This window comes from Diadema antillarum, unplaced genomic scaffold (assembly GCF_040938485.1).
Source record: "Diadema antillarum isolate AM-2024a unplaced genomic scaffold, OU_Dant_1.0 seq00000519_RagTag, whole genome shotgun sequence".
NCBI classification, from domain to species: Eukaryota; Metazoa; Echinodermata; class Echinoidea; order Diadematoida; family Diadematidae; genus Diadema; species Diadema antillarum.
In genome coordinates this window covers 67,754-81,072 of record NW_027271471.1, presented here as the reverse complement: position 1 = coordinate 81,072, position 13,319 = coordinate 67,754, and the positions used below count along the sequence as shown (strand labels likewise).

The 13,319-nt window shown below is 39.0% G+C and overlaps 1 protein-coding gene across 1 annotated transcript; it reads right to left on the bottom strand.

Moving 5' to 3' along the window:
• Positions 1-205: 205 nt before the first annotated feature.
• Positions 206-1,393, bottom strand: LOC139734263 (beta-1,3-galactosyltransferase 5-like). Its single transcript, XM_071645060.1, has one exon. It carries the CDS (start codon positions 1,391-1,393, stop codon positions 206-208), a length of 1,188 nt encoding a protein of 395 aa, XP_071501161.1.
• Between the last annotated feature and the right edge of the window lie 11,926 nt (positions 1,394-13,319).

The following is a 13,319-nucleotide window of genomic DNA, read 5'->3' as shown; positions in this document are numbered from 1 at the left end:
ATAATATTTTAAAGATATACTTAACAAAACATCAGAAAAAAAAAGAATCACTCGACCGATACTACATAGAAAGCAAATATTAAAAACTCTATTCATAAATTCATAAATTTGCGCAATAACAACGTTTATCAGAAGAATACGCAAACAACAACCTGCTTGCTAGTGACATTAGAGAACAAGATTGCTAACTCAATACAGTGGACCTTTAGTTTGACTCTTGAGTGAGCTTCCATAGTTTCATCATGTGCCGCGCGGGGAGACCTGTTCCTACGAGGCAGTTCTTCCTGAAAGTCTCCGTCTGGGAATCTTTTATCAGCCTACCGTCCGATACCGTGAACCGACTCCAAGAAAAGTGTTTGGTCCTTGTAATCGGGATTCCCAACTCTCGCATGCACATCGACACGAAAATGTCCTCCCAAGGGAAAAGAGGAGTGCTGACAGCGACGTCTAAAATCCTGGCGGCGACGTCTAATGACAAGAAGTAACCAGCTCCTCCCATGTAGTAAGGCTCGTAGTGGGTCAGATTATAGACGTGTTTCGGGGTGTAGTATTTCATTCTCTTGTCACGCATCACTTGCGCCCGACGACTCCTTGCTCCAGCGGTGAAGTCCTCAGAAGGGGATAGAAGCAAAAAGTTCGTTACTCTTTCCACATTCAAGATGACGTCATCGTCAACCTTCATCATGTAGATGGCATTCCTGCAAAATGATGTCACCCACTTCAAAGTCATTACTGTTTTTCTCGTTAGATTCAAGTACGTGTCCTGGAAAGCTTCTTGCACGATATCCCCGTAGAGGTCGGACTCCTCTTCGAGTTGGCTTTGCAAGGACTTGTCGTTGGTGGCGCCAAGCATAAACACAACTCTTACCATGGGGGCGCCCTCAGTCGAGACGGGCCACACCGACTGGTTGCCGTACGTGTGCCGCACGGCGTCTCGCCTCGCCCTGTTCGAGGGAGCCGAGTAGACCGCAATAACGAGTAAAATTTCCTCAGGGATGCTCCGCCTAACCAAACACGTATCGTCAGGGTTAATTATGTAGGGATACTCGTGTTTATCGATTTCCGATACCCAATCATCGATAGTGAACTCGGCAGTGACACCCTGCTCGCTATCAACTCCTAACCCAGCCGTATGTTCAGTTGCATTTGCTGGTTCTCGTTTTGTCTGTATGACGTAGGGCCCACCCTTGCGCAGCCCAGTCAAGTTCGAGTAAGATTGCTCGTTGACCGGTACGTGAGAGTTATGCCGCAGGATGACCTGCTCAAAACGCACCGCTTTGTTCTTGTATTCGTGTTGGAGGAGACTTTTCTTGGCTTGCCACACCAGAATTGGACAAGCCGTAGTGATGATGATGAGGCGAAGGAAATGTCTCAAGGTGCTTCTGGTTGCCATTTTCTCCTGCAGCCAGTGCAACCTCCCAAGACCATTGCTGCCACAAGCTGTCTCTCCGCAGCTGACAAAAATACAACGAAAAACAGAAACAATAAACAAATACAACTAAACAAAATCATAAAAACTAGGACCCACCTTTTGTTATGATTGCTGTGCTTTGGTCACGTTGGTTAGCCCAGCCATTTCAAAGCCAATCTTCGTCAAATAAATGCCCTCATTCTTGTGTGAAATAAGAGGTTGCTCATCATCTATCAAATAAGGTGAATACCCATCTCGACCAACTCACTCATCGAGAACAATTATGTGACCGTGCACCGCAAAACAAACAAAAAGTCGCACCCCTTGATTTTAAGTGAGGACTCGAAAAGGTGAAATGGTTCAACCAAGTCAATCTTGAGTTTTTCATATTTTCTGAAAGAGCTATCTGTCTTCTACATTATTCTTCAGTTTGGTATCATAACCTGAATGGGAAAGTGTGTTCTTAGCAGTTTTTCTGCAAACCTTTTTAGGGGAAGAGTAGAGTGATCAGGCTTGTCTTAGTGGCTGCTTTTAATGTCTTGAAATTCTTTGCATACTCTTCACTTTCAAGTCTAATAACTTTTGAAAGGATGACACTACTGCTTTGAAAGTTAGCATTAATCACGGGCAGAATGTGTTAATATAACATTATCAATTTCAGGTTAATCTAATAATCCCTTCATTGTTGTTGCTCCAGTGGTTTACACCCTGTTTTTTTTTTTTACCCTTTCATGGCACAGCTAGCACGGCTTGGTAAAGATTAAGCGCTTGAATATATACCGTGTACTTGAGACCCTCTTTTCTCAGTTCACACTTTTCCAGAGTGCTTGCTTTCTTTCCAGTGTTTAGGTAGGTTGGCGGAGTCCATTTGTATTAGCCATGTCTACACCTATCCAAAAACCTGTAGTTATACTAACTACGAGCGCAAAAATTCCTTCCCCTAACCACGACAAAACTTCGATGCCGTTCACACCTACATGCAGTTAGCAAAACCTCAAGGTAATGCTAACTACGATAGAAAATAAAAGGCGCCTAGTTCGCACATAGTGTTGCGCGCTATTGTGGAAAAAAATTGAGCGTCGTGGTTAACAAAACTCCGTTCACATCTGTCATAGTTTACGCGCGCTGTGGGGGGCATACCTAAAACCACGGCGAAACTGCGACAGCACCCTAAGAAACCTTATGGTGTTGTCGCGGTGTCTTCGCCTTAAGGTTTTGTCGTGGTTTTCAAAACTACATGCGTCTACATCTACGCTAACTTGGAGTTTAGTGCCTCGTAATTTACAAAACCTCGAGGCTTTGAAAAATTTAAGGTAAAGGGATCTAGGTGTGAACCTCACTATTGAGTTATATATCATTTTAAAGCTTAGATGCTGCTCTTTCAGAATCTGCCCTTAACTGAAAATTCATTTCTGGCGACTTTTTGTTGGTTTTGTGGTGCAGGGTCACATATAATCTAATGAAAAATGAGCTATAAACAAGAGATATATCGTTTGACTCAGTGTCCAAAAATCTACCACTAGGTACGTGGACCAAAATCATGAAAATGATGATGATGATGATGATGATGATGATGATGATGATGACGATAATCATCATCATCATCACCATTATCATCATCATCATCATCATTATCGTCATCAGCATCATCTTCATCATCACAAATCATCACAAGAAGATTTCACTCGTTTTCCTCGTGGTATTGTAACGTCATAAATAAAAGATGATCGCCCATCAATCTTCTATCTGTCAACAATTTCTCATAAGACAAATTCTTTCCATCATATACTGCTACTAATAGTTTCCTGAGCTGTTGTTGCTCGTCAACGAGGTGATCAAAATAATATACCTGGAAAAATGAAACAAAATAATGATATTGCTTTGCTATCACTAAGTCTTGATCTATTCCACGAAATCGGAAACAGGTTTTACTATAACAGTAGATCAAATGTACCTAATCTTAAATTTCTTTTTCATCATCTCGCAATTAGCAGTTTAAAGAGGTGTGACGGCATCCATCACTATACGCCTACATGTGGTTTGCGCCAAAGAGCTTATGGATGATAGCTTACAGGGCACTACACCAACTTGTACACTGTATTACTATTCTAAAATCGAATCAAATGCTACGGGTTTTTTTTTTTTTTTCAGGATAGAGCTTAGTAAAACGTTCCTTCCGGCTTGCGATATCATAAACATCATTTCTACAGTGCCACGCAATTGCATCAATGTCAGACAACTCTAGCAATCATATAAGTATTCGTATTTTTCTTATTATTTGTCAATGAGAGAGCATGAAACCTGTCAGTCTATACAATCTAAGAAAAAAAGATCTCAGCAGCTACAACGAAGCAACCTTTGACCGCTACTTGCCAAATGATCAGTTCGTAATATAAATACAATGTAGGTTAGTTTTTGCTTTTTAGTAATGTTATTACAGTGCATTATTTGACCAAACCTAAAAAGCAATGTTTTTAAAATATGAGGGCACTTTCAACAGCCAAGATAAATGTAAATATCTTCAAATTCTAAGTATTTTACACATATTGAAGTGAACATGCTGTAATGTGGTTATTCAACACGAAGACCATAAAAATGTCGCTTTTTTCAGGCATGATTTCGTCACATGCTAAGCTTTAAATTGCTATAATTTACTCTCCGTCAATACAAGGAAAATATATTTCAAAGAATTAGAAGTAAGAACACTGTAAATTTTATATTTCCACAGGTGCTTTCAAGCTCCCTATTCTTCTTCCTTTTATGATCTCCGACTTTCTCCGGGTAACGCGATCACACATCACAAAATTAATCTATGAAGTCGTATTTCAAACGAAGAATCCCCTGTGGAATGTTCTGACGATCAAAGCATTTTGACTCACCTTTCTAGTTGTCAGAAAGTGATATTTCATCCAGAAATTCCAAGCATCTTGTCAGCCTTTCTGTTTAGGAAACTTTCTTTATCCCTCAAGATTCCTCCAATCTGAGTTCGACGATACTTCGAACACTAGTTACCGTATTGTTGACAAGACGAGCAAACTCCACTGTTGAAAACTGTTACATTTCTAGAAGTTATGATACATGATTTTTCAGTCGATACTAGCCAACGTCAAAATGTCGTTACCGACTGTTCGCAGGGATTATATCTCAATGAAAGATTAAGTCCTTAACTAACTGCAAAACTTTTATGTCACGAGTGTCATGAATGGGACTAGATGTCCTTCAATATTTCAGGGAGCCAACTTCATTACAATCTCTTGCCAGCATTGTCCAGATTCTGATCAAGACGAAAATGTCGATTTAAATTAAAAAAGAAAAGAAAAACAACAGCAAGATATTGCATGATCTGTAAAGGAAGGTCATCGCGAGCTTTTGAATGTCTAAAATACAGTACTATCATTATGGATATGAATCAGAATTAGCATGTCAGGGTTAGATAGGCTTTTGAATGGAAGTACAATGTACAACATAGATAGAGCAACAGCAGACCTTCCTAGAGAAAATGCTTCGTGGTTGATATCATGAATAGATTGTTACACGGAAGAGTAGGGTGGGGCGGGGAAATATACATAGTGTATGTCGCTGCTGTAGAACTAGTTTCTACAGCGAAACCTCGCCATTCATTCAGACGAGATCTTGCCAAGCGCTTGACCGAGGTTGCCCGGGAATGGCGGGATTCTGACAGCGATATCTGCAAGCTTGCTCGAGTTATTGTTGTTGTTGCAGTTGCTGCTTATTTTTTATATCTTTTTACTTCGCCTTCACCGTGTTCACGAACATATCGCTGGCATTACAAACTACTTCAAAGGGGAAAAAAAAACAATAATGAAAAGTACAAGTGACACGCAATCCCACGTTTATGTTGGGTGGAGTTTGATGAATTATGATAAGAACTCCAAACTATCCTACAATCTGTTCTAATCTGAGCCTATTGTGTAAGGGCGCTTTGGACTTCCTTTACTTTCCTATTTCTGCATGTCCAATTCATTTATAATGAAACCTCTAGCAGGATATTATAGGTCATTCTCTCAGTGTTCTATTTTTACCCACACCCATCACATCCACAATACATCTACATGGATCCACATAATATTTACACAAAATTGGAATGCTCTCAGTCTTTGACCGGTCTCTTCTAATAGTCCAAATAAGAAAAAGAGACAGATGTTTATTTATACATCATTTCTTGCGGGTTCAATGCACACATTGGACAATGGACATTATATGTCACTTTATTATGAGAGCATCGCAATATGGAGTCTGTAGCAAAAGACTAAGCACTCTTCGCAATGCCAATTCGCAGAGTGTTTCAATACATTATCATATTCATACGTCTCTTTTTTTTTAACTTTTATCTCGCCATATTAGCACGCTTCACAGGAAGTAAAGAGGACAACGTCGTCTTGAACTGTATTTTCACACTATCTTTGAATCGATGTTGTTTAGATAAAACTTCATGTGTTCTGTTCCATTAATTTTTTCAAGTCAACTTAAAAACGATACGGAATTACATTGGATGTGCACCTTTCTCATGCGTTGCCAAAGGCAAGATTCTAAGCAACAAAACGCAACACTTAAAATATCATTCAATGGGACTGTACCCCTATTTTGGGGATCGATTCAGTGGTAAAAAGTTTTCTATTGTTGGATAGAAAACAATTAACACTAAATGTCTTCGAATTTCCATAACTTCTGTATACATGTAGTTTTACAAAGTCATTTTCTGATTTTACTGAAGCTTTTGGTGTACTGCGTTTTTTATGATTATCTATAAAACCTACTTGGAGTAGAGTTTGTGAAAGGAAGAATTTGCAAAAAAAAAAAGAGTGACCACCATGTTACCTTAGACAATTTGATAATAAACTTCTTACAGGGCATGAATTATGATCCCGATACCTCTTTCGCAGGAATGCATGCGTGCTTGCCTATACTGCAACCGGTCGAGTCGTATCTTCAGCGGGCTGCGTTAAAAAGACCTCCGGATCGACAGTTCGTTAGGCCGACAGAATTGTTTAATGTGTGCTGCATTAACCGAATTGTCTGAAGGGGAAATTTCCACACACTTGCAATTTGGTATAACCTATTCGGCAGCAAGATTGGTTTGACACTCGGTGCGGGTTTTGGAAAAATCTGACGATCTGTTCAAACATTATGAATGACTTTTGTTAAATTTATCTTAACTTCTATGTTCCACCCTCTGTAGGCCTGAACTCGATAGCAATTCATACATTGTCACAGTATATCTAGACTTGTAGGACAATATTTAAAGACACTACTTTATATACTCATTCCCGTGACCGGTTACTAAGATATCTTGAATCAAAATAGTATTCTACATGCCTTCCGAAGTTTAGTAGGTCAAGTGTTCTTTCGATGTGTTGAAAAAGTCCTCCAATTGTAAAACATGCCGACCTTAACTTGAACAATAACACAGACAATATCAAGAAAGATGTCAACTGTACGTCTGTTATCGGTAAGAATGATAGTGAGAATATAGATGACAACAACAACAGCTACAAAATTATTGCGTATATGATAATGATTGTAGCAACAATGACAATAATGATAATAATAATAATAGTAATAATAATAATAATAAAGTCATAAAGACGGTAACTTCAAAACCTTTTCTTTTGTTGGTAAATTCAGGGTTTATTATCTGCTAAAAATGGAAGTTCTAAAGTTTTGTTGAGCAAATAGGACGCAAGGAAATGCAGCCTGGACCCTCGAAGTATTAGTACACGTATTCTACGTAACAGAAGGGCTTCCTAATTCCTCCGCGTGTCATAATCACTATTGAAAACTTCCGCCCATCCAATTTCGATTTGAGCAGCTGTAGGAAGCAAGCCTCGATAGTCTCAGTTTCTAGACCACGGTCTTTCATAAGATGGCTGTAAAAACAGCAACAATGACGTGAGAGCGGCAATAAGAATGAAATTTTCTACGCTATTGGGATACTGCAGCTATCAGTCGTGGAAACATTGGTCACGAAAAAAAAAACCAGACAGAATTTCGATTCTTATTATGATGATGAGGAAAAAAAGAGATGATATACGAAAAATAACGATGGCAATTTGTGGCCAAATGAAAATGATGAGATTATTCTTGATATTGATAGTATTGATAGTGATAATGACTATTAGTACGACAGTGTTACAGATTATGTCACTAAATAATGTTGATAACACTAAAAGGATTACTTGATTTTGTTACTGAAATGATAAAGATTAGAGTAACAAGGACCAGAAGAACAAGTTCTGGACTATAGGTCAATATCAAATAAGGGGCATTTAAGGGATTTGATATGCCATTTCAATCACCAATGCGAACATACGTGCTGTGCAGAAGGGTTTGTTCTTTATTGACAGGGGTGGATCCAGGAATTCTGTAAAGGGTGGGGGGGGGGGGGGGGAGCGCAAGTAATATTTTTGGTGCTACATCCGGGTTTCATCTCATTTTTTTCTTTTTATTTCCTTTGTTTTAACAACAAATAAAGAGGGGCGCGTATCCGGTGCGCCCCCTCTGGATTCGCTACAGATTGGCAACACCTCACACACACTACAGGCCCTCATGACCTATTTGATATTGGCTGTCATAGTCTTTTTGTGAATCATACGTCACTTTATCAATCGAGTGCGGTAGGGAGTCGTCGTCGATGAAAACAGCCGCAAATATGTCAAGAGCTTTTTATGGTACACCGCATCCGTTCATTACCTTGAACTAGAGAATACTCGGCGTTGATTCCTCTGCATAGTTTCATGTTGTGCATGGACAAGTGTTTGTATTTGTATAATACATGTAATATCGTGGCTTGTTCAAGGTTATGAGATGGATCTTTAACAGCAAAATCCTAATTCTCTTCATTATATATACTCATTGTGAGCAATATCATCGCTTTAATTTCACATTCATTATCATATCACCATGCACTGCCATCCCTAATATTTCCCTCATTATTCAGAGGACATGAAAAGTATTTTAAGGTGTGAATGTGTGTTGGGGTGGGGTAGGGCGACTGACGACTCCTGGCGTGCCTGTTGGGGTAAAGAAGTAACTCCACTTTTTTTAAAGGTACAATTTTCTGTGTGTGTGTGGGTGTGTGTGCATCTGTGTACATTGTCCATGTGTGTGTATGTGTGTGTGTGTGTGTGTGTGTGTGTGTGTGTGTGTATGTGCGTGTGTGACGGTTCCGCCGCCAATCTTATTTCAGGGTGGATGGGGGGGGGGGGGGGGGGCACAATAACGAAAGCTAGCCAACGTCAAAGAATATGTTGTTAGGGGGGAGGTAATGGGGGGGGATCACTTCCCCTTCCTCCCCTTACCCTTCAGATCTGAGCCAGTGATTTCGCGAGCCCACGTCACGTTGGTTTCCCGCCAAAAGTCAAGAACTTGCCAAGTAGCATGACTATTCAGCATCTAACGAGGTCATCTTCCCGTCCTTGGAGGAACGGGGGGGGGGGGGGGGGGATAGATGTATAGAAAATATAGTCATATAATACACAGAATTCTTGGAGAATTTGGCAGGCGTACGAAAACCTTCAAAATGTGTTAATCACAAGTAGGTTTGTTTGGGTGAAGTTTACTGACAGTTGACGATATCAGCTAACCTCAAAGAGAGTCGATTTCCTCAAAATATTATAGGGATTCAAGGCGAGTAACTATAGCTCTAAGGAAAATCAACGTAATCTGGATAAAAGAGAAAGTGAAGTGGCGCAGGTATTTCATGAAGTAATGACGGATCAAATATGATTACTGATTTAACATCAGTAAGTGTAATATCAACCCTAAATATAATGTATTTCAACACTAACTGCACTATCGATCCTAAATATCACAACTTTCTACTGCAATTAATGCAATATCAACTCGAATGTAATAGTTTTTTAACCCTAAAACATACAAGTACCGTATGTCAACCCAAAATGTCATGTATGTTATCCACTCAATGTAATACCAACATTGATACACACATAAATAAGCCTTATTATGAAATGTCAACCCTAAATGTTTATGTTATCCATAAATGTAACATCAACCCTATGTAATACTTTTTCAACCTAAATGAAATATCGACCATAACTGTGATATACACTTTGATACTATGGAATAACAACCCTAAGTGCAATATCACCCAGGTGTACAAATTCTGAAGATCTTAATGGGGACAAACCTTAATGTAATGCTTGTTATTAAATCCCCAGTGACATTGGGTTATCATGGAGTAGGAGTGCTGACTCGGCTCGGATGTATTCGAGAATCCTGTTACCAAGTGTGTATACAGCTTTATCACTTCTATCTTTTTAAATTTCAAATTCAAATTCAAATGAATTTAGTAGGAATTTTCTGCATCGAATATCATTACAAAAATGAAATACAGTCATTTCTTTTTGTTTAAAAGACAATGGAACACAGAGTGTGTACATCCGAATATAAAACTGAGATATACGTGTACAGATTTTTTTTTTTTTAAAGAGTAAGAGAACATGTCGATTGGGAAACACTCGGAATAAAGAAAATCAAATGATCAGACTGAACTATGGTACATGTATTGGGAGTGTAAATGCGTGAAGACTGTCGTCAAATAAGCTAACTTCTATCTTTTAAAGGTATTGTTCACTATTGGGAACAATAAAAAAAATGTTCGGGTTATCCCATTTGATGCGTATGTGTAGGTCAGTTGTATCACAAAACATCCTGCCATATAAAAATTTCGGAGTAAAGTCTAAAATATAAGGAGATAGCACTATTTTTCTCAATACACCATAACTGTAGACGGTTTATCCTAGAACAATGTAATTATAATTATTGTTCACATTTTGTTTATTCAAAAGTACTCCACAATAATCATACTGATTAACATTTTTTTACATTCAAGGTTGTGTCTATCCCTAATGCAAATTCTAGAACTAATTCATTTAGGGTCGATATCACATTTAACATTAGGATGTATTACATTCAGGGTTGACTTGATAATTAGGCCTATATTTTTGGATGAGCTGTATGACATTAAGGGTCTACAGTATAGCGTTTTATTACATTAAGAGGTGATACAGGATTTTAATGCATCTGGGATTTATTTTGGTTCTGTGACAGTTACTTTGCACTTTATAAAGAACGAAAATTTACATAAATTCAGAAAGGTCTGCACGGACTATTAAAGTTCCATGAGTTTTCACCATAAAAGAGATATGTTCGGTAACCAATATAAAGTAAGTTTGATGGCGTCATCCCAACGCCCTCCATTGACCTGCACAGTGATGTCAATTCCTTGTCAACATAGGCCAAAGGTATCCTGACCCCGTTATCTAAACTGAATTTGAGAACATCTCCCCAATCCCCCATCCCACCATCCCCATCACAGGTGACACTCATTCTGAGCAAACATCAACAGAGCCTCTATGATACAATATAATGTCAATGTATGATAGCCGCGCTTTATGATCATGAGGTAAACTTATCCTCAGCAGCCATTCCGCGATCGTCATGCAGCAGACATGGCAGACATGGCAGATAGGTCACGTGGTGCAAACAAACCGAGTGATCAGCCTTCGGAGGTGCTTACTGCGGGAAATTGAGACCGGAATTTCAAGGGATACATCCCAGTGTACATGACTATAGTCACAGCGTTATACTCTCCTGGGATAGCCATTCACTCCGGGTATCCATCCTCGTGTATACATGGAGTTCGAGATGAAAATACAATACCATGTTCATGTACTGTAGTTAGAAGGGGGCGCTATAGACCTTATGCATTGACGTCATCACTCGCTTGACAACCTCTCGCGACGCCATCTTAGAGGGCAAGCGAAGTCCTTGACACCGCACGCGTGCAGCTAGCTGTGTGCTTTTCTTATGCGCGCTAGCGGCGACCGCCTCACTCGCCGCTAGTCCCCAGGCCAGTGGCAGTTTTTTTTACCATCAAACAAGTTTGACATGACATGACACATTATGCAGCAATATTTGGGTAATTTTCTCACATTGTGCAATCGAAATACTCACAGTAACTAGAGAATTCCTAGGTTATATCGCAGAAATTTGTATCCATAGCGCAACATCGCCGTTCGCTGTATGTATGTCGCCATTTTGAATTTCATTAGCCAATCACATGCGAGGTACGTGTTTTAGTAAAAAAAAACACGTAGAAATCTACCTCGCATGTGACTGGCTAATGGATTCGTAGGTTGATGAGCTGTTACGACCGCTGGTAGTTCCATCTTTTTTCATGAAAATTGTGCCAAAATGTTGGATATATCATTAACCTGGTGAGTGCAATGCATACCTCAAATGTCGATTTTGCTATACAAGCTTAAATTTCCCGATCTAGGGCTGTGGATTACATGCAATAGAAAAGACAGTAAAAGAAACACCGATGTTGTGTGTAAATGCCCGTTGCCTCGCGTGTAAAAGCATGCTCCAGCAACGCATCGCTTGCCCTCTGAGGGAGGGCGCCCTTCAGTTGGTAAGACTGTGTGACGTCATATGCATAAGGTCTATTCTTACGCTGAAAGGAAGAGTATACTATCAAACAGGCTCTGCTGAATTTCAATTAACATGCTTCAGAAAGACGGCTTCCATGTTCACAGGAAGTTAATGGGAAATCTTTTCCGATTTCCGAGGGATTTCTCCTGAGGCTGTAAATGAGTAGCCTATAAACCGTGTTACGGCGTGACCCACAAATTCCTGTCGAAATATGTACGTCAATGATTAGTAGGGGGAAAGCGAAATTGCATTCGCCACATTCAGATTTAATCTGAATTCACTTTCTAAGTTTGCAATGCCTACTCGTTGCCGTGACGATGTCAGCCAGGCTTAATTGCTCTCACGTGACACCCCGTATTCTGCTCCCGGGTCCAACTGAAAAGTAATAAGATATATCCGAAGAAAAATATTAATGTCAAAGGTATAAATGTGACGGTTAATATATTCTGGAGTAAAAAAAAAAAAAAAAAAAAAAAATATTGGACGGGGGTATTTATGGTAAATTTATCAGAGATAAACATGTCACAGCTGAAAAAAAAGGCTTCAAGGGAAAATGTTAAAGGAAAAAATGTAAAGGCAAATGTCTCGGGGTAAAACATAAAGAGTAAAACGTCGGAGGATGTTTAAAAAATGAATATCAGGGGTAAAAAATGAATGTCGAAGGTAAAACTCTTGTCGGGCGAAGGAGAGCACCCACGGTTGACAAAGGGAAAATATCCGGAATCATTTGGTTCTTGAAATTCTTTGGCTATTAATCTCAATTACTTGTATGTGAATTTTATCTACCATATGTATAATCTTCATTCAACAATTATTACTCCTGAATTTTGTACATCTTTTGGTTAATAGGCCTTCGTTGGCCTTTATATCTTTCGCCAGTATTCTCTCTGAACATTCTTATACGATATAAATTGCTGAAGTTGTTTTTCATTAAAGGGCAAGTCCACCTTTACATACATGTGGATTAAGTGAATGCAGCAATTATATAAGAACACATGACTGAAAGTTTGGGGAAAATCGGACATTCTGTTCAAAAGTTATGAATGTTTAAAGTTACTGCACAGTCACTGCTGGATGAGAAGACTACTACAGTGTATGATGTCACATGTGTACAACAATGTAAGGACAATAAAAAGAGAATCTCACAAAATTTTACTTTTTGAAAAAGGCGCACATTTCCTCGACTTGTCTCTGACGTATGTTAAGGGTAATATTATTCCCCCTTGCCTTCTGAAAGAGGGAAGTCAAGTGTTCTTTTATTATACAAGAAAAGTGAATATATATTTTTCTTTATATTGTTTACACATATGACATCACAAGCTGTAGAAGTCTTCTCATCCAGCAGTGACTAACCAGAAACTTCAAAATTAATAACTTTTAAATGGATTGTCCGATTTTCCTCAAACTGTTGCAGATGTGTTCTATCAATATT

Excerpts from the sequence above, each read along its gene's own strand:
- LOC139734263 (XM_071645060.1), bottom strand. The coding sequence starts at position 1,393 with ATGGCAACCAGAAGCACCTTGAGACATTTCCTTCGCCTCATCATCATC.